Source organism: Oncorhynchus mykiss, chromosome 12, assembly GCF_057628025.1.
Source record: "Oncorhynchus mykiss isolate SJ-2025 chromosome 12, ASM5762802v1, whole genome shotgun sequence".
NCBI classification, from domain to species: domain Eukaryota; kingdom Metazoa; phylum Chordata; class Actinopteri; order Salmoniformes; family Salmonidae; genus Oncorhynchus; species Oncorhynchus mykiss.
The window spans coordinates 81,789,548-81,816,630 of record NC_143033.1 but is presented as its reverse complement, the minus strand read 5'-3'; the positions used below and the strand labels follow the sequence as shown (position 1 = coordinate 81,816,630).

Sequence of the window (27,083 nt, the reverse complement as noted above, 5' to 3'; positions counted from 1 at the left end):
ACTTACCCTTGTAAAACTGACTATCCTACCGATCCTCGGTAGGATGACATCCGGCGATGTCATCTACAAAATAGCTTCCAATACTCTACTCAGCAAACTGGATGCAGTTTATCACAGTGCCATCCGTTTTGTTACTAAAGCACCTTATACCACCCACCACTGCGACCTGTATGCTCTAGTCGGCTGGCCCTCGCTACATATTCGTCACCAGACCCACTGGCTCCAGTTCATCTACAAGTCCATGCTAGGTAAAGCTCCGCCTTATCTCAGTTCACTGGTCACGATGGCATGCGCTCCAGCAGGTGTATCTCACTCATCATCCCTAAAGCCAACACCTCATTTGGCCACCTTTCCTTCCAGTTCTCTGCTGCCTGTGACTGGAACGAATTGCAAAAATCGCTGAAGTTGGAGACTTTCATCTCCCTCACCAGCTTCAAACATCTGCTATCTGAGCAGCTAACCGATCACCTCATCCCCATACTGTTTTTATTTATTTACTTTTCTGCTCTTTTGCACACCAGTATCTCTACTGGTGTGACCATCTGATCATTTATCACTCCAATCTGCAAAATTGTAATTATTCGCCTACCTCAAATGCCTTTTGCACACAATGTAATTTAGACCGTCACAAAAGCCGCGGCCCTTGCAGAGCCGCGGCTTCAAGGTCTCAGAGCAAGTGACGTCACTGATTGAAACGCTATTTAGCGCCTAAGCTAGCCGTTTCACATCTGTTACATCCTCCTTTTTCTGCAGCAATCCGGGTCAACAGCATCAATGTAAGTACAAATTTAAACCGTCCCCTCGCCCATACCCGGGCGCGAACTAGGGACCTTCTGCACACATCAACAGCCACCCTCGAAGCATCGTTACCCATCGCGCCACAAAAGCCGCGGCCCTTGCAGAGCAAGGGGAACTACTACTTCAAGGTCTCAGAGCAAGTGACGTCACTGATTGAAACGCTATTTAGCGCCCACGCTAACTAAGCTAGCCGTTTCACATCTGTTACATATATACTCTTTTTTTTCCTACTGTGTTATTGACTTGTTTATTGTTTACTCCATGTGTAACTGTGTTGTTGTCTGTTCACACTGCTATGCTTTATCTTGACCAGGTCGCAGTTGTAAATGAGAACTTGTTCTCAGCTAGCCTACCTGGTTAAATAAAGGTGAAATACAGTGCCTTGCGAAAGTATTCGGCCCCTTGAACTTTGCGACCTTTTGCCACATTTCAGGCTTCAAACATAAAGATATAAAACTGTATTTTTTTTGTGAAGAATCAACAACAAGTGGGACACAATCATGAAGTGGAACGACATTTATTGGATATTTCAAACTTTTTTAACAAATCAAAAACAGAAAAATTGGGCGTGCAAAATTATTCAGCCCCCTTAAGTTAATACTTTGTAGCGCCACCTTTTGCTGCGATAACAAGTCACAACAAGATAAGTAAGTCGCTTGGGGTATGTCTCTATCAGTTTTGCACATCGAGAGACTGACATTTTTTCCCATTCCTCCTTGCAAAACAGCTCGAGCTCAGTGAGGTTGGATGGAGAGCATTTATGGTAGAGTGGCCAGACGGAAGCCACTCCTCAGTAAAAGGCACATGACAGACTGCTTGGAGTTTGCCAAAGAGCACCTAAGGGACTCTGCCCATGAGAAACAATATTCTCTGGTGTGATGAAACCAAGATTGAACTCTTTTCCCTGAATGCCAAGCGTCACGTCTGGAGGAAACCTGGTACCATCCCTACGGTGAAGCATGGTGGTGGCAGCATCATACTGTGGGGATGTTTTTCAGCGGCAGGGACTGGGAGACTAGTCAGGATTGAGGGGGAGATGAAAAGAGCAAAGTACAGAGAGATCCTTGATGAAGTACTGAGTGCTCTGGAGCAGGTTCTTAGACTGAGGCGAAGGTTCACCTTCCAACTGGACGACTCGAAGCACACAGACAAGACAACGCAGGAGTGGCTCTGAATGTCCTTGAGTGGCCCTGCCAGAGCCCGGACTTGAACCCGATCGAACATCTCTGGAGAGACCTGAAAATAGCTGTGCAGCGACGCTCCCCATCCAACCTGACAGAGCTTGAGGATCTACAGAAACTCCCCAAATACAGGTGTGTCAAGCTAGTAGCGTCATACTCAAGAAGACGAGGTTGAAATCGCTGCCAAAAGGTGCTTCAAAAATGACTGAGTAAAGGGTCTGAGTACTTATGTAAACAGGGATTATTATTTTAATATTTTTCTTTAAACATTTGTTAAAATTCCTCAAAATCTGTTTTTACCTTGTCATTATGGCGTATTGTGTGTCGAGGGGGAAAAACTATTGAATCAATTTTAGAATACGGCTGTAATGTGGAAACATCAAGGGGGTCTGAATACTTTGAATGGACTGTAAATGCTGAAGGGAAAAAATATTTCCATATAGCTAGAGCAATTTATTTCACAAAAACATATGCCAACACTTTCAGTAGTGGAAGAGAGCTCAGTCTTCTCCATTTATTATGTTTCATATACATCAATCTCTTCAGCTGTAATACAAAAACAAAAAGTCTAAATCTGACAAGTTTTACAAACAGGGCAGGATACCTTCAAATACATTGTGTTTTTATCCTTAGCAGTGTCATTACTGCTGGGCAATTAATACCAAATACTTTATTCATTTCAGCATAGCTTGACAAACTCAAACTGTTAGTGTCCAGAAAGCTAGAAGGTCCAAAATCAAGCAAGTACTTCCCAATGAGATATATCTTTCACGCCACCTCTAATAAAGTGATTGAAAGGGGAGACACACACATAAGTGCACTGTGCAATCTGATACACTGAGTGCAACTCAGCTCAACATTTTTCAACGTTCAAACAGGCGTCAAATGTTTTTTTGTTTTGTTATGGGCATGGCCATGGAAGCGTAAGCTTTTCTTAATTTCTTTAACTGGCTAGATGGGGTATCAAAGAATCAAATAAAGAAGAAGGAACAAGGAAACGTGAGATCTCCAAAGAAAGTATTTTCTTCAAGGTAACCTTTTTCAGAAATGCCTTTATTCAAACCCTCCATTTTAACTCCTTGTCAAATGTCCATGTGGCAGAGGTGGGCAGGCAGCAGCTCCACCTGACAGTTCTGTGGGAGCAGCGCTGCTGGTCTTACAGGGAGAGTCTTCCTTTGGGGGCTGCGTAGTGGGGCCAGGAGGAGGGAGAGGAGGTCACAAAGCACAGGAGCCAGGTCCCAACATGGATTAATTGTTCAGAATTTATCCCCATTCTCGCAGAGTGCATTTTTTTGTTGTTCAAATATGTGGTATATACTAAGAGGTCGAAGTCTGTAGTTTGTTGTTATGAGACCTATAGAATGTGGAAAAGGGGAACAGTTGAGAACCTTTAAAAATGTTTATGAATAGTTTAAACATACTGACATGAACAAAAAACAATACAGTGATACAAAAAATGGATGCCATGGGGTCAGGAAGGAGATAGAGCAGCCATGTTGGTCTAATTCATTGGGAATGACTTAGTCAATAAAAATGGTGCTACACGTCTACATCCCGAGGTACCTTCATGCAGTAAGGCATGGGGTCCAATTTAGTTAAGCTGTAACATTTTATTTATTATTTTAAGTCTATATAAATTCCTCTGACCATAGGCTCTCTTTGTTTTAACCATACAATATTCATCTTATTGTTTTAACCACAAAATGTAAAACATCCAAATAATAAATCAACCAGTAGTTAAGCTAAAATTGACCTACATACCTGTGCACCATATTAAAATCATGCCCATTCATTACAAATTCCATGATATTTAAATTAGCAGAAAGAAGGCCATGAGGAAGAGATGAACCTAATTTGATAAATATATAATAATAAAATATACAGCTTTACATATGTGGTCCCAAATGTTGTTTTTATATCTCCCTCTCCAAGAATAACTAACTATAAATAAACATTAAACATTTCTAAGTAAAAGCTTCCCTGACACTTATCTTGCTGATGATTGATACAATTTGAAATGGTAAAATTACCAAAATAATAGAGAAAAAGCATATCCCTTCAAAACGTGATTTGTAAGTGTCAACATGGCTGCCATTTTGTGATTGTCACAGGAAGGCATCTTTGGAATTTGGCTTCTATACTTGCAAATGTACATTTAAGCATGGTTTGTTTCACTGATAGAACACTTGTGTTTGTGTGTTTATTTCTTTAAATCTGACAATAATCACACAGAATTTCCACTGTTTATGAAACAGCAAGTTCCATGATTCACTACTAGAGACCCCAGCATCCAGCTCAGACTCCAGCTATAACGTCAGACTTATGACATCACAATCTGCAAGAAAGAGAGAATGAGTGGCATAAATCAAATGCATGCGGTACAGGTGAAAGAGACACAAATGCAAGGTGATGCATGACACAGAGATGGAGCAAACATTAATGAAGCTCTACTGAAAACTATTGCAGGGAGGATGTCTGAGCTGAAGTCAGCCCTGTAGGCTTTGGTAAGACTCTGCATCCCTCTACCAAGCAGCCCACAAACCACAGCCAGGTCTGTGGGGAAGACCACAGCCAAAGTCAGGCTACTACAACACAAACGGACATGCCCAGAGAGCGCATGAGGCAAACTAGCATGACACAGATGCATGGTTTAATGAAAAATAAAATATTTTAAAAAGGGTGTTCTTGGGAAATTCTCAAAAGCAGATTCAAAGTCACATGGAGTGTCATGAACATTATATGACTGCCAAGCCATTACCCATGCCCTAATGTCAGATGAGACCATGGAAGCAGAGGAGCATGACGGAGGGAGTCTTTTCTAACAGGATAATTAATGACAGGGCCTCTGAAGAGCTTTGGGTGTCATGAGAGCTCTAAACTTACCTGCTAGCTTTGAAACCTTTGAGCTTCTGTACAAAGAATGACTCCAGAACTTCGGCACACTGAAAGAAGGGGGAGTCGTTGGGGTTGTAGTAGCGGCAGTTGTCAAAGACTTTGGTCATGTCCGCCACAAACTCAGTGAGCTTGTTGTAATACCGTTTCTGTAATCTGTCTTCCATTGTGGAGAGGTCTGGGGATGAAACATAGAGAAGGGTGACCAAAGGTAAATGTGTTGGTCAATTATTATATTTTCTAAACAATCAACATAAACACTAGCCAGTACACATTGTGTCTACTTTCCAACACATTCAAGGTTAATGTTTCTCTCCAAAACAGAAATAATAGCGACAGTCAATGACATTACAGTGATTTAGAGATCTGCCCTTGCCCTTACCCATCGGTTCCTTTATAACGCCATAATAATCAGGAGCATCGTTGGGATCTACTGGTTCAAGGAACGGCCACGCCATTTTGTGAGCCTGTTAACAGAACAATAGATGTTTCACTAGATTTACAACAGTGAGGTATACTGAAGATGTTGAGAATGTAGTGCCCCAGACCAGAACACTGGGCCTGCAATGCAACGTTGTTTCATTTATTCAAGACAGGGTACATGATGTGACTCCCAACTCTGGCCATATCCATATCAAATGCATTATCAGTAGAGACACAGGCCACAGGCTTTCATACCTGTAAGGAGCGCAGGATTCTTCTTAAACCCTCGTAGTCCTTGTCGGTTAACGGTGTGAGGACGGTCATGGCGTCCTCCGTGGATTGACACTGCGGGCACACGTACTCGTCTATGTGGGTGGCCTCACTCTGCAGAATGCCTACACAGCGCCCGTGGTACCAGTTCTGGCAACGGTCGCAGCCAATGTAGAACCTGGGAGAAAAGACATGGGAAGTACAGGTCAGGGATATTTGGACCTATAACATTCAGTTCACCCAAGCTATAACCTTATTAGTATTGTGTTATCATACTGTGTTTCATCATATGGCGTCCGGCAGATGCAGTACAGCTCCTCCGTGGTGCCCTCTGAGTCCTGTGAGTCCTGGCCCTGCTTGCAGCCATTACAGACGTAGTCGTCCATCTTCTTGGCCTCCTTCTCCGTGATGCCTACACACGCACCGTGGAACCAGTTGGAGCACAGGTCGCACCCAATGTAGAACCTGAAACCATGTGGACTTAAGTTCAACGTCTTTGACATACATGCTACAGTTCAGTTACATGTTCAGTGTTTCAATGGGAACCCGATATGGTGCATCCATATCTTACTTGGCCTCGTCATAGGGCGTTTTACAGACACAGTACAGCTTGACTTCCTTCTTGTGATCCTTTGAGGTAGTGGATATCATCTTCTTCTTCTTGGGCTTGGCGGAGGACGAGTCCCTCTCGTCGTCCCTCTTGCGTTTGTGGGCGGAGGAGAGCGAGGCCATGGTGGGGGAGAGGGATAAGACCACCTGGGCTGCGGCTGCAGCAGCGGCTGCCTGAGAGGCTGCAGCTTGGGCCTTCTCCTTCTCCTTCCTCAGCCTGCTGATGTCCCTCCTCAGCTCCTCCTGAGAGGACATAGAGGAAAGGAAGGGGAGCGAGAGAGAGCGAGAGAGAATGGTTGACAGTTGGTATCACAATGTAAGGAATTCCTGGGCAGTGGCCGCAACACATCCAATATCACACTTCTACACCCTCCTGGAGCACTACAATACAGTGGCCTATGATGCAGAGGTGACTATGGCACTGACCTGAACCTCCAGCTGCAGCTCCTTGTCCAGTAGAGCCCTCTTCTTCAGGATCTCAGCCTTGAGCTGCTCTTTGTGCTTGAAGAGCAGAGCCGAGAGCTTGGTGGCATTCTGCTTGCTGCGTTTCTGCTCCACAGACTCCTCCTTCTTCCTCTTCTTAGCCGCCTGCTTCTCGTCCTTGTCGATCTTGTCCAGGATGAACTTCATAACCTGGTTGCAGACGATTATTCTGCTCAGCAGGGGTTAGAGGAAGGGAGGGCTTGTCAGACTCATCATGGAATCAGACAAAATACAACTAACACAAAATAGTTGGAGATTGTTGGTAGGATTAAGCATAATAAGGTTTTGGAACTGACAAATAGATAAAAAATTTACTGTAATTCATATTAATGCTGTTATGTAAGGGTCATGTCTGTGAATAATGACAGCCATACCTCTGGTTCTCCTCCCGCTCTGCTGGAGTCATGGTCTTCCTCTGTTTCAGATTTTCTATCACAGCATTCTGCTTCATCACCACCTGTTTCTGGATGATGTCGCTGGGACTGGAGGCTTGCAGGCTCTGCTCCCTTTTGGCCTCCTGCTGCTTCTTCTTCTGTTGCTGCTCTCTGAGCTGCTGGATCCTCTGCAGGTGGTCCTGCACACTGGCTGTCTGGATGGTCACCACGTTCTGGATCTGGTGGGCCTGCACCTGGCCTCCTGCCTGCTGGATCTGGATAGGCAGCTGCAGCTTGATCTGCTGGGGCAACACCCCACCCTGCTGGGCCTGGAGCTGGGCCGCCACATGGGTCTGGATGGTGCCCAGCACCTGGACCTGCTGCTGCAGCCCCGGCACTGTGATCAGCTGGTGTTGGTGGTGGAGCTGCAGCTGCTGCTGGGGCCTGATCTGAGCCGTAACCTGGGGTTGGAGTTGAGCATGGGCCTGGATGGGCCTCACTGTGGCCTGGGTGATAGAGGGGGAGACCGAAATAGTCTTCATATGGACCTGTTGTGGAGAGGTTGGGATCTGGGCTATCTGCTGGATGGGTAATGCAGTGCGGGACTGGAGGGGGATGTGGACTTGAGTCTGAGGGGGTTGAGTCTGATGTGTGGACACTGGAGGGGGGGCAGGAGCGAGGGCAGGGGGCTGGACAGGAGTGATAGGCTGTTGAGGGGGCTGGACTGGAGCGATAGCCTGTTGAGGGGGCTGGACTGGAGCGATAGCCTGTTGAGGGGGCTGGACTGGAGCGATAGCCTGTTGAGGGGGCTGGACTGGAGCGATAGCCTGTTGAGGGGGCTGGACTGGAGCGATAGCCTGTTGAGGGGGCTGGACTGGAGCGATAGCCTGTTGAGGGGGCTGGACTGGAGCGATAGCCTGTTGAGGGGGCTGGACTGGAGCGATAGCCTGTTGAGGGGGCTGGACTGGAGCGATAGCCTGTTGAGGGGGCTGGACTGGAGCGATAGCCTGTTGAGGGGGCTGGACAGGAGCGATAGCCTGTTGAGGGGGCTGGACAGGAGCGATAGCCTGTTGAGGGGGCTGGACAGGAGCCTGTTGAGGGGGCTGGACAGGAGCCTGTTGAGGGGGCTGGACAGGAGCGATAGCCTGTTGAGGGGGCTGGACTGGTGGTGCCGGTGCTTGAGAGGTGGCGGGAGTCTGAACCGGAGGCTGAGACAGCGCTGCATGGAGGAGAGAGAGGAGACAGCAGCACAGTATTAACACATCTACACAAACTAGAGACCAACATTCTAATTCACAACTCTGCAAAGCCTTGTGTACGATGCTTGTTGAAGTGGCCTGGCCTCATACCTGGCACTGAGGGTGTTGTTGTGGGGGCTGTGACGGGGGTGACAGCAGTACTGGCCGTGGTTGTGGGGGTGGGGACTGATGCCCCTGGGGTGAAGAGGAAGCGCTGCACCTGGCCGTTGGGCATGGCAGCCTGCATGAGCTGCTGCCCAGGCCCTGGGATGACTGTCACCCCCTGGGGGATGACCTGCAGTTGGCCTGTGGTCTGTCCCTGTCCCTGGATTACTACTGTGAGACCCTGGTTCCCTCCCTGGAACACACAGACACACACAGTCAGACATAAAAACACACAGAGAATATATCCAACAGGAGTGTGAGAGTATGTGTGAAAGTAGGTGTTAAAGAGAGTAGGTGGCTCCTCACCTGTGCCCCCTGCGTTAGCTGGGTGAGCTGGGCCAGGGTGAGTTTGACCTGGCCCTGCTGTGGTCGGCCGCCTTGGGGGGTGGATGGTGATGGGGACTGCCCGGGGGCAGGGGTGACAGGACGGGGGGACGGGGCAGCACCCAGCATCCTCTGGCCTGCACTGGTCTGCACAGGGCTGGCACTGGAAACTGCTGTGGAGACAGGTTGGCCCCGGATGATCTGAGTCACCACCTGCTGCTGGCCTAGAGGACAGACAGTGAGGCAGACAAACGGACACACAAGTAGCCTTAAATAAGAAAAGTGCATGGGACAGTCCCAAAACAAATCAGGTGACTTATCATGAATGAATTGACTGGAGGTCATACATAAAGTTAACATCGGAGGACTACCAATACAGTTCTAAATATAGTATCCATCTGAATAAAATGAATACGTATAAACATATCAACACAAAGCAATGTCGCTGACAGTCTGTAATGTGCATGCTGAGGAGTGAGCAGAGCCATGCAGCCACGGGTTGGGAGGCGGCAGAGGAGAGACCTACTGGCTGGTAGAATACCTTGTTGCATCATCAAGGGGGTTCTGATGATGGTTTTGCCCATGGTGGTGCCCTGCTGCAGGGGCGATCGGATCACCGACATGCCCGGACGGATCTGGGCTCCGGTGGCAATGACCTGGGCCAAAGAAACAAAACACAAATAAATGATACAGTACACATGATTATGCTAATTTCACCACATTCCAATTAAGATTATAACTCAAAGAAAGAGCAGGGGAGAGCATAAGAGGGAAAAAGAAAGCAATAATATGTGAGAGAGAGAGAGGGATAGATCTGTTTGCATGTCTATTCTCTACCGGCTGAGTGGTGGTTGAGGTGGAGGTGTTGGGTCTGATGTTGATGGTGGCGTTGCGGTTCTGGAATGAGGAGTAGGTCCGCTGGTTGCCTGGGGTACTGGATGGAATAATGCCCAGGACATTCTGCTGGACTTGCACCATACCTGTGACGGAGAGGGACTGTGTTAAGCAATATGAATTCACCACAAGTAGATCAACAGTAGGGTGTTGAACCTCAATAATGAGATTTACAACAAATCAAACGCCCTTGTTAAACGCTCATGGAACTAGGAATTCAGTTTGTCAAAGAAATACAGCCATCAGTGGGAGAAATGTCACCTGCCCCTCTTGCAGATGACCTGGACAGACTGTATGGATCAAGCAGAACAGGTCCTTTGTGTTGAGACTGTCTGGGACGCAGCCAAGATACTGTAAGGAAGCTTCCATTGGATCAATAATCTGACAGACAGGACAGCCATTACTGTGTCTATTACTGAGCGAGACAGACAGGGCATCCCAGGGGTCCTCCTTCCTGGAATGTTCTGGTATAAATCAGTGGCATTTTTTTCTACGTATTAGGGCAGCCAGCACACTCAAACCAAAAGCAACACCTCAAAGCCCCTCAAAGGTTCCACTGGGGTGAGATGGTTCATGGTTTGGCTGAGTGGGGGTAGGCCTGCTGAGTGGGGGTAGGCCTTGTCAATGCGGTCATGCCGGCTAAAACCATACAGACGGCAAGGTTATCCATACCTCCTTGTGTGGTTGGCATGTTGACCGTAACAATCTTGCTGTTGGCCGGGATGGGTAGCTTGGCGGTGATGACCTGGCCAGCCATGGTCACCGGGCTGGCAGAGATCTGGAACGTTTGTCCAGAGGTGGTGACCATGTTGTTGGCCACGGTGGCCCGTGAGCAAGTGGAGACTGCAAGACACACCCCACCTGCAGTCACACACCGTGTGCAAGTGCAACCACAACAGCCAGGGTGTATAGCAGTGGTGTCCACTAAGGGGTGTTTTCCCCCCAGCTTCGATTCAAACAAAGCCATTGCATAATGCTTTTTGGACTGATTAACTGATTATGAGCCTGAAACTTTTTTCTAGGAGTCAAAAGTGATTCTAAATGTTTTTAGAATTCCCTTTCCCAGCCCCACACTTGACTGGGTTTCAGATACAGGAAGTGGACACCACTGGCCATTAAGGGGATTCAACATACCATAAATATCTATCAAAATAGGTCAAATTAAAAAATTGAATCCAAACCCTAAGATTATCTGTTGTAACAATTTGACATCCACAAGTGAACCTCAATGGCCACCATTAAAAAGCGAATGGGGAATGAAAACGCCTTCTGACCAAAAACATGGAAATATGAAAAATTATATTTCAACACTGCTACCAAGAATCACTATCAACTTAAAACACACCCCCACAGTAGCCACCGCCATGATTTTGTATGAGCAGCTAGTCATCGCCAAACTCACCTGGACTACCCTGGCCCTGCTTGACCCAGGAAGCAAACGACTGATGGAAGTTCTTGTTCTGCTGGAATGTGACAGGTGTCCCCAGCTTAGTGGCCAGGACCAGTTTAGTCCCCGGTGTGACCTGGTTGGTCAGGGATGCCGGAGTGCCAGAGGCTGAGGTTGTAGGGGTGCTGGTGGGGGTGGAGGTGGTGGCACCAGGCTTCTGTTGCTCCAACCGTTTCTACAACGCAAAGGTTCAGATGCTAAATCTATGCTAAACCACATGGAAACACCAAACTCATTGTAAAGTGGAGCCCGGAGTAAAAGAGTGAGTACAGAGTGAACATGTCTCATCTGAATAATACATAACATAACTTCCAACTTCCAATTGTAATTGCACATGGTTAAAAAGGACAATTATTCAGATCAAAACCAAACCAAACAGAGGCCCTTGAAATGTCCCAGCTCCCAGTGTTTAGTGTTTGTGCCCCCCCAGGTTTGGGCTGAGGGGGGGGTGGATTGTAGGGAGGCTAGGTGTCACCATAGTGCAAGGTGGAAACTTGTCTGATCTTCCCACCTGCTGAGCAGCCAATCTCTGGTGCTTTAGCTGAGCCTCCAATTGGGCCTTGGCCTCCTCTGCTGTCTTCAGCGTTCTACTAACCTTAGCCTGGTCTGCAGCCTGGGCCTTCTCCCTCTCTACCCTGGGACCACAAGAGGACAAGCCAGTTAGTCATACTACATCCAATAACAACAAGACAACACAACAGACCTGGGCAGGGTTACAACAAGACATCTTGAGGGAAGTAAAGGTTCAAAGGTCACATAATATCAAGCACTACAGCAGCTTATTCTCTCCAGCCCCAGCAACAAGGACAGTCCACCTGCTCACCTTTCTGAAAAGGCTCTGATCTCCCAGATCTCCAGCTCCTCCTCGGCCACCCACGTCTCTAAGATTATGGGTCCAGTCTGCTTGGCCGGCTCAGGCTTCTTTGGCCTCAGAGCGCTGGAGCGCAGGCCTTTCCTCTGGGGAGTGGGAGTTTCTACCCAGGAGGACAGAAAAAGGATGAGGTAAAGGGGAAAACGACATCTGTCAATTAATGTCACTCTTTCTATTGTGGGATAAACAACTTACTTAAACTCCATATTTTCACTTACATTGCAAAGGATTTGCCTACTCAGGTACTTGAGAGAGAACACTAGAAGAGGTGAGGAACAAGCTGAGCAAAGATTCATGAGACCACTATAGGATTGTGACAGCGTGATCCTAAGAGAATTTGGGATGCAGTTTCATCATTTTACCTTTGGGAGCTTCGGTAACGCCAATTGGGCAGATGATCTTCCTGATGCAGTATTCAGACCGGATGCCGTGCGGCCCCACATCTCGCCGCTTGATGATCTCTGTTGTGGTGATCGCCGTCTCCGAGGATTCTGGGGAAAGCAGAAAGGAAATATGTTTGTTTGAAATGGTAACTCATCTTCAAATTGAGAGACAGGAAGGATGAGGGCAGAGAGAGGGAGAGGAGGGTAGGATTGCTGTGCACTCACCTGTGCGGGTGGTTCCTACAGCAGGGGAGGGCTTGACAGCCATGTCATCCCACCTCAGGCAGGCCCAGAGCAGCCGCAGCATCAGACTGACCCCCGCCAGAGACTTCACAGTCTGGAGACGGTATCTGCATAGGAGACCCACGTCAGTGAGTGTTATCAAAACAACCTTTAACCAAACAGCTATATGGACAAATGTACATGGTTCCATGTTCTCAATGGTTTTAGCCAAAGCATTGTTGTCTTTCTTTGTTTTCATTTCAGTGCACAGCATATGAGGTGGTCCACTGCGTGAATGGCAGCCTAATGGCTAAGGGTCAACTACGTGACTAACCTCCACGTGATTCCAAAGGTGGGTCTGGGGGAGGGATAAGGCCAGATGTCCAGAGCTGGCTTGGCGTTGTAGTTGAAGATAGGTACCTCTCTGATGCCCCCTCTCCTCGCCAGCTTCTTCAGGTCATCATTAGGCAGTACAAAGATGCTCTTCTTGCTACTCTTGGTGACAAACTTGCGGTAAGAGGGGAGGGCCGTGCCAGAGCGGGTCTTCTTGGAGCGGGAGAACTTTAGCAGCCGGACACGGTCTCTGGTGGAGTACTCCTTACTGACCGTCATGGAGGTGACTGAAGAGCCTGAGGGGCCAGATTTGGCATCTGTCAACATTGCAGTGACAACAGTCTTGGTCTCCTCGGAGACAGTGGCCCCGAGGGTCGGGGAGCTGACCCTGGTGACGGTGGTCTTGGTCATGGTGGTGAGGGTGGATACAGCACTGCTCTCTGCAGCAGGCATCACTGCAGGCTTAGTGCTGCTGGAGACCTCAGCTATCTGCACCGTGCGAGACTCTGTTGACATGGTGGTAGTAGTGGTTGTGGTGACTTGGGTGATGGTCTTCAGCACCCCAGTACTGCTACTGCTGTTCACTGTGGTGTTGTTACTCAAGCTGGACTCCTCTGCAGTGGGGATAGGAAACGGGGTGATCTTATTGGATGCCGTCTGCCCAATCTCCATTGGCTCAGACTTGGTGCTGTTGCTTACTGTGGGAACACCAGTGGGCGGCCCTAACAGTGACGACGTGACGGAGTCTGCCACCCTGTCGCCATTATTCTCTAGTCTGGCAACCTTCTGAGGTGGCAGATAGTCAGGCTCGGACACCAAAACCCTTCTCTCTACGTCCGCCAAGGCTGGGCTGGTGGCTAACACAGTGTTGTTGACCTTTAACCCGTCCTGAGAGAGAGTACCGTTCATAATGGATTTTACAGGCTCCTTCACTGGCAGTGTTTTGATCTCACCCTCTAACGTCTGGAGCATGACCTTGGTGTCCATGACCTTGGCCAGGTTTAAGTGCATCTTTGAGTCTACAGGAGTCTTGGTGTCAACAGCGTCTTTCCCATTCACCTGCTCTAAATGTGGTTTGCTTTCTATCTCCCTCTGTCCATTACCTTGCTCTGTCTCCTCATAACCATGCTTCCTACCGTTTTCTCCTGCTATCGTCACTTCTGCTCTGGGAGGTTTGAGGGCACCTAAAGCCGGTTCTAGAGATGTCAAATTGACTTTGTTGTTGAGGTCTATGCTTTTCTGGGAGCCTCCATTCAGCTCTGTTTGAGATAACGCATCCCCACCATTTCCCTGAACGCTGCTCTCATGGTTGGCCAACCCTGTGGTGTTGAGGATGGGGCCTGTGGCTCCTGCTGCCTGGGGTTTACAGGTGGAGCCTAATCTGACGTCCAGATTATCTGTCTCTCCTGAAGGCTGGGATTTCACTGGCTGCTCCTGGTCAAAGTCAAGCCTTTTAACAATTGTGTCTTTAACTACTGAGTCTGCTTGTCCCTCAGCTTTCAGACTTGTGCACGGTGTCACTGCTAACTTGTCTGCTGTAGAAGCCTTGATGGTGGTGGGAGTCCCTGTGTTAACTTTCTCCTTGGAGACTGTGTGTTTGGCCAGGGCTGACTGCTGTTTGAGGCGCTCTAGCCTCTGCTTCTCCTCCAGGGTGAACTGTTTCACTCTGCGCTCCAGCAGCCCGTCGAGCTTGGACGTCTTCACCTTCTTCTTGTAGGCCGTACGGAGCTGGAAGCCCTCGCTGACGTTCACCACATCCCAGTTGAAGGGGCGGACAGGTGGCTTGGCCTCAGAGTCCTCCTGCTTAGGTTCTTCTTCCTCCCCGGGCTCCTCCTTCACAGCAGGGTCAGTCAGTGACGAGGGGCATTTGCTGTCCACTATACCTAAAAGCGAGAGAGAGAACTCCATGAATGATATTAGCCAAAAAATGTGAGACCTGAAAGACAACTGCTAAGTACCAGATAAATATAGAACACAGCCAATCATAGCAAGAATGGGGAAAATACCAAATGTCATCTAATAAAAATGTCTTATTCAGATAAACAGCAGGAGACCCTCTCTGTTTATTGATGAAAACTAATATCATTGTACCTTTTTCCTCACTGAGACAGGTGTCTGGTGGACTGGGGTCAACATCCATCTTATCCTCAGTCTTCTCCTCCACCTGATCATCTTTCTTCTCCTCCACGTCGGTGATATTTTTCTCTTCCTTCTCTTTCAGAGTCTGCCCCTCTCCTGGTGAAGTGCTCCCAGATGGCTCCATGGTGGAGGTTTCCTCCTGGTCTTTTTCTCCAGTAATTGGAGTAGACTCTCCTTTTGCCTGGGTTTCCGAGCTCGTTGGTGCTTTGGGCAAACATTTTCGTTTGTTCGGGCAGGATGTTGCATTTTCTTTGCCAGTTTTAGCTGCTGTAGAGAGATTAAAATGAAAACACATGAAGCACCTAATTTATACTGAGGCATGCTGGAGCCAAATTTTCAGCTTGAGTGGCCTTGATCATCATCAGTGAGATAAGACAGAGATAAGACGTGTACAGAAGAAACACTTACCTTCGAGTGCTTTGCGGTAGTTGACGTTGGTGTTCCCTGGTAGCCTGGGAACAAAGCGATGGACGTGAGTCTTACTGACCCAGCTCCAGCCCCCGTACCCAGTTACTCTGTACTCCTCCCCCTTCTGCTTCCACACCTTACACACAGAGAGAAAGAACCAGTTAGATAAAAGACTACACAATCGCATACAAAAGATGGGATGATTATGTTGTCAGACATCATGCAGTCATAAAAGCCCAAACAGGACTTGAGAGGAAAGTGAACCCAGATTTACCTGGTGTTTGATGGGGATGGTGTACTTCACCCAGGTGGCCTGCTGCATAGTCTCCTCATCCTCCAGTTTTTTCTCTCTCTTTTTCCCCTTCTCTTTCTCCTCCCGCTCCATGGAGGTCATGCGATGGAGCCTGAAGGGGGGAGGTGGAAAAAATACATCAAAACGGCAAGGTGACTCTGGCTTGTTTAGTCAGGGCTCCATTATCTTCAACAATGAACCTCCTCTCACTCATGGGAAAAGCGTCAGCTACTCTGCATACACTGCCCACACCACTACAGACCTCTGCACTGAAGAGAGGTGAACAGAATGCTTCATAATCAGCTGAGCAGTGAAGCAATATAATTCATTCAGTTTAGCATTGTACACTTGTACACTAGACCGCAGAGAGCAGGATGAGTTGGGTCGATGTGCTATGACTCAAAACTCAATTCAGCAATGAATTAAGTCCTTTGATTCACAACCAATGTCTCTTACCTGGTGTGTCCAAGCGCATCTTTCCAGACAGGCAGCATGACCACTGGTTTGATGGCACACTCCATGATGGCCAGCGCCAAGGCAAACTCCCGAGCCTTACTGCACATCTGCACCGCTTTAATCCAGTTTGTCCTGGAAAATCCCAAACCCACAACCTCACTATACAGCAAAACATGATTTCACACATGACCTTATCAGTCAATAATATTCCATTTCTCCATTGTGTGAAACAGTTCTGAACCCCACTTTCCTATGTCAGAGTAAGTAGTCTGTTCTGGAGCGTACCTGTGCGAGGCCCAGTTTGGGTGCAGGAAGGGGGCGGGGACATTGGTCTCCAGCTGGATGATGGTGAGCCGCAGGGTGGAGATGGTCAGCACCTTGGATCCGTGGATGGAGCCGTTCCACTTGAAATCCCCGGCGGGGGTTAGGCTGAACTTATGGGAGAGGTGGCGGCGCTTGTCGTGGTCCTCACGATGCTGGTGCTTGTTGAGGCCCAGTGTGTTGGTGCTGAACTGGTTGTGGTAGACTCGGAACTTGCCCTCCTGGCCCAGCTTGAAGAAGTTGTTCAGGTTGTCCTTCACCGTCAAGTCTTTCCTCACAGTACCCAGAAGAGCCACTTCACTCTCAGAGCTGGCAGGAGATGTCTAATGGAGAGACACAAGGGGATATTTCTACTGAGCTGAGTAGAGACATGGCTAAGAAGAGAGACATCGTATCCATAGGGATTTGGCAATTGGGAGACTACCGGTAGTTCAATGAATTGTGTAACATTGTGTAATAAAGTGAGTCGATGTGGAACAGAGGACTGGATTTCAGTCTAGATGATTGAAAATATAACAGGACAATCCATTTGATCCTGCTAAGGCTGCCTTCTCCTAATGTGAGAGACTAGGCTGTGGGTGAAATTCCACAGAGACGACAGAAGGTTAACAGTGTCTGGTTGGTGCCTCACCTCCTTGCTGTCCCTGGGTGTAGGGCTGCCATCTCCCTGGGTCTTTTGCTGGCTCAGCTTACTCTCCGGGTTACGCAGACGAGTCACTATGCGATTGTTAGTCCATCCAGATGCTGACCCCTCACCATTCCCAATCTCCTTGCCTTCACCTGCAAGCAACAAAACACATCATTAAGATCAGTGATGATGAATTAAAAGAGAGAAGTCAATCATAAATAAAGGATTCATGATTAATTGGGCCAAAAACCAGCACAGAGGAGGCAATGTTCAATGATACAAATAGTATCTCTAATGTCACTTGGTAGTCAAGGCCCTTGAAAGTTGAATGAGTCAGGGCATGCATCAGTAACAGAGTGCCTCCAGAGGCCTGAGTGTACGGATGGTACGGCAACGTCGTACCCGTGTCGTCCTGGCTGGTGATGGAGGACTGAGAGGACCTGTCAGCGAGGTTTGGCTCTTCAGGCCTCCTGAGGACCCCAGGCGCTGAGACGTGGCTGCTGTTGCTGTTCTCGTCTCCAGGGTGTGGTGGTGGGGGAGTAGGCTGGCACTGGGCAGAGGGGTCCTCCTCTCCATGGGACTCTGAGTCTACAGGCTTATCCTCTGGGGAGGAGGAGAGGATTGAACAGTGAGAAGCTGAGCAGCACAAACCCCTTAGGCTCCCATTGAGTGAAAACATGCGTCAACACCAGCACCAGGCACTAGCTGTCTACACTGACAAAGTATTGCAAATGATGACGGCAATGCAGAGCAAACACGGATTAACTACTTAAAAAGTAAAACCTGTAATCCACGACAATTGTAAAAAACAGAATGCTTTTGGCTTGATGCCTTCCCTGCCTCACCTTAATGATAATGCACAATTAGCATAACACCAGGGAAATGCTTAATCAGTGAGTCTGAGCAAGACTTTGCACTTCAGCAGTCCAGGCTGACAGATGAGGCTAAAAACACAGTGCAACACAACACAAGCAGTGCACAACGCGGCTGCAGAAGCAAATTAAGAAAAATATTGTATCTGAGCTGTGGGTTAAAATGGCCCTGCTGTATATACTGTGCTGAGGGAGCAGGTGGAAGGTTCGGGCAGGCAGCCAGCCTTTTGTTTCCCCTAAAGGAACAGAGGCCAATTTCCCCAATGAATTGGGGTGAGAATAAGAGGCTGGTTGTGACAGACTTAGCGTGGTGGGCGCTGCCTGCCAGGGATGCTGCTGCCGAAGCGCCATTATCTGAGAACAAGTTCACAGTGTGTGGACCAGACAATGCACCGCATCAGGATCCGGATAACACAATGAATGCATTGAGAAAATAGAACATGTAAGCAATGAACAAGGTGACTAGAATAACAACTGACTACACTTACAGCCTCCTGAGCACTGTTCAGCCTTGCATGCTGAACACTACAAAAGACAATGGAACACAAAATGGATGGCAAGAGCACAAGATCCCGCAAAAAGGCACAATGCATCTGTTGAAGGAAGAAAATAACCAGGCAGATCTCGATCATATGAAGATGGATGAAAGACAAATTCTTGGAAAAGAAAACCACAAAAATAAAGGGATACAATAATGGGCTATTTAAACGTTACATAAGCAGATGTGAAAAGCAGAGTGCTTTAAGGAGTAAGAAAATACTTAAGACAAAATATGTTTATTCCTGATTTATCTCAGTAAGTCAGCAACAGCGGTCAGTTTAATGAGTGATACTGAGGTGAGCAGTACTGTGGCAGAGTAGAGCCCCCTCTGTTACACTCATTACTCTGGACTGGGTGACTAAGTGAAGGCTGCCAAACAGAGTCCACTCCCTCTGTTAGTAATCCATGTATTGAATTAGTAGACAGTAGATAGGGAAAGGCATACTGTGTAACCGTGTTGCAGCCATTCAAGACACTCTCATCCTCAAAGGAAGCTATGACTTAGCTTTAATGGTCCAAGAGCACTCTTTAGTAGACTTTCTACCAAACACAGCCAATAATCAAATCAACAAATGGTCACATTGAGGAGGAGCCAACCTGCATGAAGATCATCATCTAGCCAAGAAGCAGCAGCAGCAAAAAGCTCCAAAGCATAGGCAATACACAACTCACATAGAAGAGCAATTCCAGTCTTACCTTGTGAGCTTGCCTCCTCTTTAGACTCGGAGTCTTGGAGCGCTCTGTGGTCTGGTAGTTGAGAGCAGTGTGTGGGGGTCTCTTCCTCTATCTTGGTGGTGTCTGTAGTGGCCTTCTCTGCCTGCTCCGCTACTCGCCGTTCCTGCCTGCCCTGCACACGCTCCAGGATCTCATCTACACAAATAACAACATAGCTGATAAGCAAATGGCCAACACCCACACACCATGCTAGGTCTGTTTGACCGGAGACTACGTTTCAGCTTTATGTGTAAATCAGTAGGTCTATATGTTGTTTATCATATTATTATGTAAATCAGTAGGTCTACATGTTGTTTATCACATTATTATGTAAATCAGTAGGTCTACATGTTGTTTATGATATTATTATGTAAATCAGTAGGTCTACATGTTGTTTATGATATTATTATGTAAATCAGTAGGTCTACATGTTGTTTATGATATTATTATGTAAATCAGTAGGTCTACATGTTGTTTACCACATTATTATGTAAATCAGTAGGTCTACATGTTGTTTATTATATTATTATGTAAATCATTAAGTCTACATGCTGTTTACCACATTATTATGTAAATCAGTAGGTCGCATGTTGTTTACCACATTATTATGTAAATCAGTAGGTCTACATGTTGTTTATCATATTATTATGTAAATCAGTAGGTCTACATGTTGTTTATGATATTATTATGTAAATCAGTAGGTCTACATGTTGTTTATCATATTATTATGTAAATCAGTAGGTCTACATGTTGTTTATCATATTATTATGTAAATCAGTAGGTCTACATGTTGTTTTTCACATTATTATGTAAATCAGTAGGTCTACATGTTGTTTACTACATTATTATGTAAATCAGTAGGTCTACATGTTGTTTACCACATTATTATGTAAATCAGTAGGTCTACATGTTGTTTACCACATTATTATGTAAATCAGCAGGTCTACATGTTGTAGACTCATCGCGCTCTAGCAACTCCTTGTGGCGGGCCGGGCGCCTGCAGGCTGACCTCGGTGGTCAGGTGAACAGTGTTTCCTCCGACACATTGGTGCGGCTGGCTTCCGGGTTAAGCGGCCGGGTGTTAAGAAGCGCGGTTTGATGAGACATGTTTCGGAGAACACATAACTCGACCTTTGCCCCCCCAAGCCTGTTGGGGGAGTTGCAGCGATGAGACAAGATCGAAATTGGGGAGAAAAAAGGGGTAAAATACAACAACAAAAAATACAAGGAGATGTGTCAAGTAGCTAATTCCCAACCAGAGAAGCCATGCTAGACAATAAGAAAAGGAATGGAGTTGTTTGGCTCACTAGCCCTAGCCTGTTTGTTGAAATGATGCCTTTCTATTACAGGATGGCATTACATATATAATGGAGTCAAACCATAATTGCTTTCCAAAATTGCTCTCCTACACATTTTGAAACAATAGAAAACTAGCTGGTAAAATTGCAATTGGAAAGTAACAGGCCCTATGTATAATGCTTGTAACAGTGTCAATATCATCCTGTCCTAGTTCTCATAGAAGCAGTCACTCACCTTCAGAGAACAACCACACAAACATATAAATCTTGCAGATTGCTAATACACCTTCTAGCACTACTTGAAATTGTGTGAAAGAATGAGTGGAAACGGATTGTGACCGGTAATAATAACCAAGTCACAACACATACGATCACCAGCACAGTTAAACACCAATATAGTTAGCCATTGGCAGCTAAAACCAAGAACAACTCATTAGAACCCATGTCAGTGAGTCACTCCTGATTTGCTGTCTCTACTATTGTTCCCTGAAATGCAACAGTGGGTCAACACTCCGGAGATGACGTTAATGAAATTGCTGTCTGAGCACTAAAAGCAAGAGAGTGGTGGATCAATAATGTGTTCTATGATGATATGGTATAAAATCTCTCCCCATAAAAGGCAGACAGAGAGATTCCAATCTTAATTCAGGGATATAGATCTAACAAAAAAAGATGTGGACAGCCAGCAGAAAGCATTATGCCTGTGAAAGTATCCTGGGTCACAGGAGAAGACGAAAAATGAAATCAGTCTCCATTCCCCACCTGCCAATGGTTCATAACTGAGGTTTTCACTCTGTCACCATAGAGGGAGGATGAAGCAGTGGGCTTCTGAAGAGGATAAAATACCAGCAAGGCCAGTTCATCACTACAGATGGTACAGGTGGAACGAGACAGGAGAGAAAAGACTCTGCATTGATTACCTTGTCTTTGGAATATCTGGCAAAGAAAGTCCTCATTGTCTAACAATTGAGGAGACTGATGCCAAAACAGTACAACTAGAACCAAGCAAGCTTATCATATAAAGCTTGGTTTGTGTAAACTATGAGATCTAGTGGTCAGGAAATGCAGAAACAAAGGAAGACTCTACAACAAACAAGGAAGAGTAGAGTAGCCACACAGAGAAACAGACACTGGTTTAAAACCAACTTTCTCCCTTCGATAGAAATAAGAAAACCGCTGTTTGCATGATAAGTAAAAAGGCTGAGAAAGAAAGGGGAATAGCAACATCTATGATGTTTGATGCTTATTAAAATGTCACATACACAGGACAGGCGCAGTGAAATGTGTTGTTTTACAGGGTCAGCCATAGTAGTACAGCACCCCTGGAGCAAATGAGGGTTAAGTGCCTTGCTCAAGAGCACAGACAGATTTTTCACTTTATCGTCTCAGGTATTTGAACCAGCAACCGTTCGGTTACTGACCCAGCACTCTAACTGCTAGGCTACCTGCGGCCCTCTGACAGTTCTAATACATCAACCACCCTAATCATACTTCAGCACGAGGGAGAATGTACTCTCCTCACCAGAGATGTATTGGAATGTAATCTCACAGGAGCTACACAACATGTAGCCTAGGGGTCGTCATTGACATTTCTATATCGAAAATGCATAGAAGCCATGGACCAGCTAAAAATGCTTCAGTGTGACAGACAGTGATTCAGAGCGTCCAGCAGGTGGCTGTCTATCCTTACCGTTGGCTGCCGTGAGGAAGGCCTTGTTGTTGCCGCAGGCCTTGTTGGTGAGGTCCTCAGTGATGTCCATGTGAGTGTGCACCTCCTCTCTCATCTCCTCGAGGACGGCACACAGGTCGTTTTCCCAGTACTCCTTGTCTAGACACTCTATCAGCTCTCCCAGCTGGACCTTTGTGCTGTAGTACCAGATCTTCTTCTTATCATGCTCCCCGTCTTCCTCACTGGAATAACAGGTCAACAACCATTATTAGAGTTCTGACAAATAAGATAGAATATAATTGGCAATCAGTTTGTTTATAAAACAGGTTCAAGGAACTTAATGAATAGATCATGAGATGGCATCATTGTATGGCCTATAATGCTGCATGAGGCATCGTTAACCCGGAGAGAAAGATACCTTAACTTCAAAGGAAAATCAACACTGAATGCAAATGGCAATAAGCTTAAATTCCATTCGAGCGCATGTTGTTTTTCAGCGCCCTTACTCCTTTTTGTTTGCCTCTTGCAAGAGAGACCAATTACAAGCAATTGCGAAGATATGTTCAAATGGAGGAGGCAACATGATGAAGAAGTGGATACTCCAGCAGCAGTTCAGTAAACTCTCAGGGGGGCTATGGCATCACAGCACAGGAGTTTCACCTTAACTAAGGACACAATTAACAAATCACTGCACCCTCGCCTCGCTGGCTGATGTCTCAAACCGCCACTAATGATCCCTCCCACAGCTTGTCAGATAGATCCCACTCTTCAGATTGAGTCATCGTTGAAATCAGCTACATTTTTCACACGCAGTAAATGTTTAATCCAGGCTGCTTCTACATGAATATGGGTGATTACCAACAACATCCAGCTACTAAAATTCAAGTTAAAAAAATATATGTTCCAAGTTGAAATCAGCCCTCTCAGGCAATCTGTGTGTACATAGTGTTCAGCAACAAAATGTGTATTATTCTATCCACAAGACATGACTGATGTTATACCAAGCAATTCAGCACTGGAAAAAACAACTAAGTAATTCTGAAGGCAATCGATTAACTTGTTTTCAAGAACCTCAAGGACATACATCCACTCTCTGTTTACATCACAAAATACAATGTATCACTCAGGTGAGATCACCCAGTATGGTATTGAGATGGTGCATAATATTGATGAAGTCACAACAAGGGAGGTGGGATGGGGGCCAGTAATTACTTACACAATTATCCTTCGGTTTAGGAACCAGTATTGCCTCCGGTGGCGGTCGTAGCCGATGGGCTCCTGGCGGATGTAGGGTTTGCTCTTTTGCATCTCTGTCACACAGTCTGTGACCCCGGGCACCTTGTGTGCCACGCAGATCTCACACTGCCATTCGTCCTCCGGCACCTCTACCAGCGGCGGCTTCACACACTCCAGGTGGTAGACGGCAGAGCAGGTCTCACAGCACAACAGGTCCCCCAACCTGTGGCACACCCTGCAGTGGTCATCATACTGCACCACCCCCTCTGACATCAACTCCTCGCGGGCGATATTGGTGGTGAGGAACTGATCCACCAAGAACTGCAGCACCTTGATCTTACTGTCCAGAGGGCCATAGGGGTAGTCCTCCACCTCCTGGTAGGGCAGGACATGGTGGTACTCCTGGTCGCTCTCGCAGTAGGCACGGACCACCTCGGGCCACGTCATACCATCAATGAAGTAGAGGGTGGAGTTGACGCTGTCCTTGAGGTCAGCAGGACCGAATGTGGTGTTGGAGGTGTCCTCCTCACGCAGGATGGCCTTTAGTAGGGCTGTGTGTGTCTCTGCCATCAGCGTGCACTGCTCCTGGCCTACCAGTGCAGCACAGAAGTCCTCAAAGCGGAAGGGAGAGAGCCGCAGAACCGTGCTGAAGTTGCGCAGGACCTCGTAGATGGAGGACACGTTGAGCAGTTCCTCGCTGGGCACCATGAGGTCCTCAGAGGTTCTGGGCAGCTCCAGAGGAGGGATCTCCTTTTCCTCAAAGATGGGCGAGCGAGGGCAGTGCACCCGCGTCCTCTTCCGCCCTGCCAGACAGAGAGAGAGAGAGCAGTGAATGCCATAATCCATGTGATTTAAAGACTAAAACTGAAATTGCATTCTGTAAATCATACATAAAACCCAGACAAAGCAGAATTACATTGTCTCAAGGGCTTAAATCATACATTAATGAAAATTCAAAGAAACAAGTTGAAGACAGTATTTACGCAAGCGAACAAATGTTAGCCATGGTCATGTAAAAGGAGAGTTCGCAAGTGTCTCTGAAATCTACTGCCACAGAAATATGTTTGATTCTTTATATTGGTGTCAGGTCTGCTTTAAAACAAATCAAGTCTTGGATTTGGCGAAACACTACACCAACTCAAAGTTGGCAAGGGTATTAAACCCAGGAACCAAGAAAATTGTGAGGGGTTATATTATTGCAATTGAGAAAGTCAAGAACAACAATTTAACATAATGGACATTCCCTTTAATGTAAAAAATGACTTCTTAAAATGGGTCTAACCCAACACTGTGATAATGTTTTGCAACAGCAACATAACCATTACTTTTCTGCTATTCTACAGATATGTTTTGTATCTTTCTTACATTGTTTGTCAGTATCTTTCAAATTATACTTTCCACAAATAATAATGAACTTTAATATAATCTAAATAGTTACTTATATTGATTGTGTAAGAAAATCTGCATCAAAAGTGTGTTGAAACAAAAATAACTTTTGCATTTAATTTCCAAAGTTTATAACATATTATGGATATTAAATAGTACAGATATTAATTTAACATTGAAATTAATAATCCCATTATGTATTTTGGGGAATGTAAAACATTATTGTGCTGCATCACTGAAACTTCTTATCCTCACATAGTTACAACTGGTGAAATTGAGAGCGCTTATTTTCAAAACAATGGGCCACATGGTACCCTGTCCTGTCATTAGCTCGAGCTGATGTGGATTACTAGCAAGCTAGCTGGGTCCTCCTGGACAAGAGCACAAGCCCATGACATTGCTAACTAGCTAGCTTGAAGAACTCATCTGCTTCTCAGCTGTGAAAATAAACCTATGCTGGATATAAGAAGCTAATGATAAGTAAGAGTGTGTTAAAGAAAACCCCAAAGTTAATTAAGTCTCATTAATTTATAGACACATTTGACAAAGTATTTAACTAGCTAGACATGCTAAGTAGCTATTCCCCTGCAAGGAAATTATGCATCGTCAAGGGTTGTTTTATAATTCGAAACACTCTAGTTATTAGTGTAAGTTACCTACTCTGGAATGTTAATATAAGGCTGTTCGTCATTTTAATTGTTTTCTAAATGATAAATCTGCATTCACAGCTGTTTAGCAGGTTCAGGCATTCGCTTGTTAGCCTAGCTTGCTAACGTTAGATAAGGTATGTTATAACTACCTAACTCTTGCAATAGCCAAGTCAGATCCAAAACTAGCAAACACAATTATAATAACATCTTGCACAATACTGTTAGTTAAAGATGTTTCGGAATTCAAACATGTGCAATTCGGCTCTCGTGCACTGCCTAGATCGCTAAATGCAAAGCTTTCATTCCATCATCAACAATTTTGAACTCAAACTAGGCCTGTTTTTATACACAGTCAGTGCATTCTCCATTTTGAACAATACAGCTTCCTGCACTATAAGATTTAATGCCAATGAAAATACGCCCAGACAAATTATAATTAGTTACAATGTCATTGTTTTCTAACATTCTCTAAGCAGCTTGAGCAATATTGCGGTTTTACCCGGAGTGCTGCCATGAGTGCTCTGACTCCGAAAGCTGCTTTCAGTACAGTAGCTGGCATCATCATCATCCTCCTCGAGTATTTCCTCAAGCGGGTCTGACTCCTCGTTGAGGGCCTCTTCTTCCTCGTCTGTTATCGTCTCTTCCTCTATCAACTCGTCCTCCTCAGATCTCAAACTCACAGCATCATCATCTTCATCACTTTCATGATCATCATAAACCACTGATCTAGCGATTGACCGTCTGCCCCTAGTACCTCTGCCACCACAACCTCTGCCTCTTCCCCTACCGCGAGATGATCCCACTTTCCTCCTGCCCCTAGACGAAGAGTTATTTCCCCTCTTGGGACTCTCAAAATCGACCTCGGCACTACCTCTCCCCTTTGCCCTCAACTCCCTCCTGGGTCTCAAGCCACGCTCCGGCTCGGATGAAGGCTCTTGCATCCGCAGGGTTTTGGGCGGCCTGCCTCTTTTCCCCCTCATTATATATAAAAGCTATTATTTTCAATTTCAATTTCTGCGTTTATTTAGCCTTCACAGAAACAAGAAAAACGGGTACCGCCAGAAAGCTTGATTTGCGTAGATTCCAAAGAAGTAGTCCCGTAAAGCCCCGGTCTCAGTTTACGTGAGAAAGCTCAAAACGAATGGCTGGCGTCCCGCTTCTGATCGGTCGCAGCCGCCATTTTTCTTCCTCTCCGACTACTGAAAACAGACCGAAGGCCCAGTGCTGATGTCACGTGGTGACTGTTCTTCCAGTACAGTAGACCTGAACAGGCAAAGGGATTTGTATATACATTCAGTCATTGCACTCTGAACTGAAGTTTGCAATTATTGCCGAATTGCAAAAAATAAAAAGACTGAAATTATGTTTTGTCAAGTAGGCTACAAAAGTGTATTATGAATATCTATAAATGGGAAAAGGATATGATACCTAACTTGTTTCTATCTTGATTTTCATTTTTTTAAACTAACATTTGTTGCTATTTTCAAAATTTTCTCAAGTTATAATGTTAAATTATTATTTTGCCAATTTAAGCATACCCCTTCATGATTTTACTCCTAGAGTCATA

General features: G+C 46.1%; 1 protein-coding gene across 14 annotated transcripts; it reads right to left on the bottom strand.

Annotated features, from left to right (window-relative positions):
- Positions 1-2,459: 2,459 nt before the first annotated feature.
- LOC110538976 (nucleosome-remodeling factor subunit BPTF) lies at positions 2,460-26,837 on the bottom strand. 14 transcript variants are annotated; one of them, XM_036938594.2, is made up of 30 exons: positions 26,016-26,837; positions 23,461-24,283; positions 22,266-22,486; positions 19,260-19,433; positions 17,554-17,754; positions 17,155-17,303; positions 16,488-16,846; positions 16,203-16,334; positions 15,729-15,858; positions 15,455-15,590; positions 14,999-15,313; positions 12,909-14,790; positions 12,578-12,702; positions 12,332-12,460; positions 11,922-12,072; positions 11,610-11,733; positions 11,054-11,273; positions 10,324-10,494; positions 9,595-9,737; positions 9,284-9,413; positions 8,740-8,981; positions 8,380-8,626; positions 7,031-8,249; positions 6,600-6,825; positions 6,136-6,416; positions 5,841-6,029; positions 5,550-5,742; positions 5,254-5,338; positions 4,863-5,049; positions 2,460-3,333 (listed from the first exon to the last, which is right to left on the bottom strand). In XM_036938594.2, exons 1-30 carry the CDS (start codon positions 26,494-26,496, stop codon positions 3,297-3,299), a joined length of 9,102 nt encoding a protein of 3,033 aa, XP_036794489.2. In that variant the 5' UTR covers positions 26,497-26,837; the 3' UTR covers positions 2,460-3,296. The 14 variants fall into 14 exon arrangements, with proteins under 14 accessions (XP_036794489.2, XP_036794494.2, XP_090049792.1 ...); XM_036938599.2 differs by having other exon boundaries at positions 11,694-11,733; XM_090193666.1 differs by having other exon boundaries at positions 9,299-9,413; positions 11,694-11,733.
- Between the last annotated feature and the right edge of the window lie 246 nt (positions 26,838-27,083).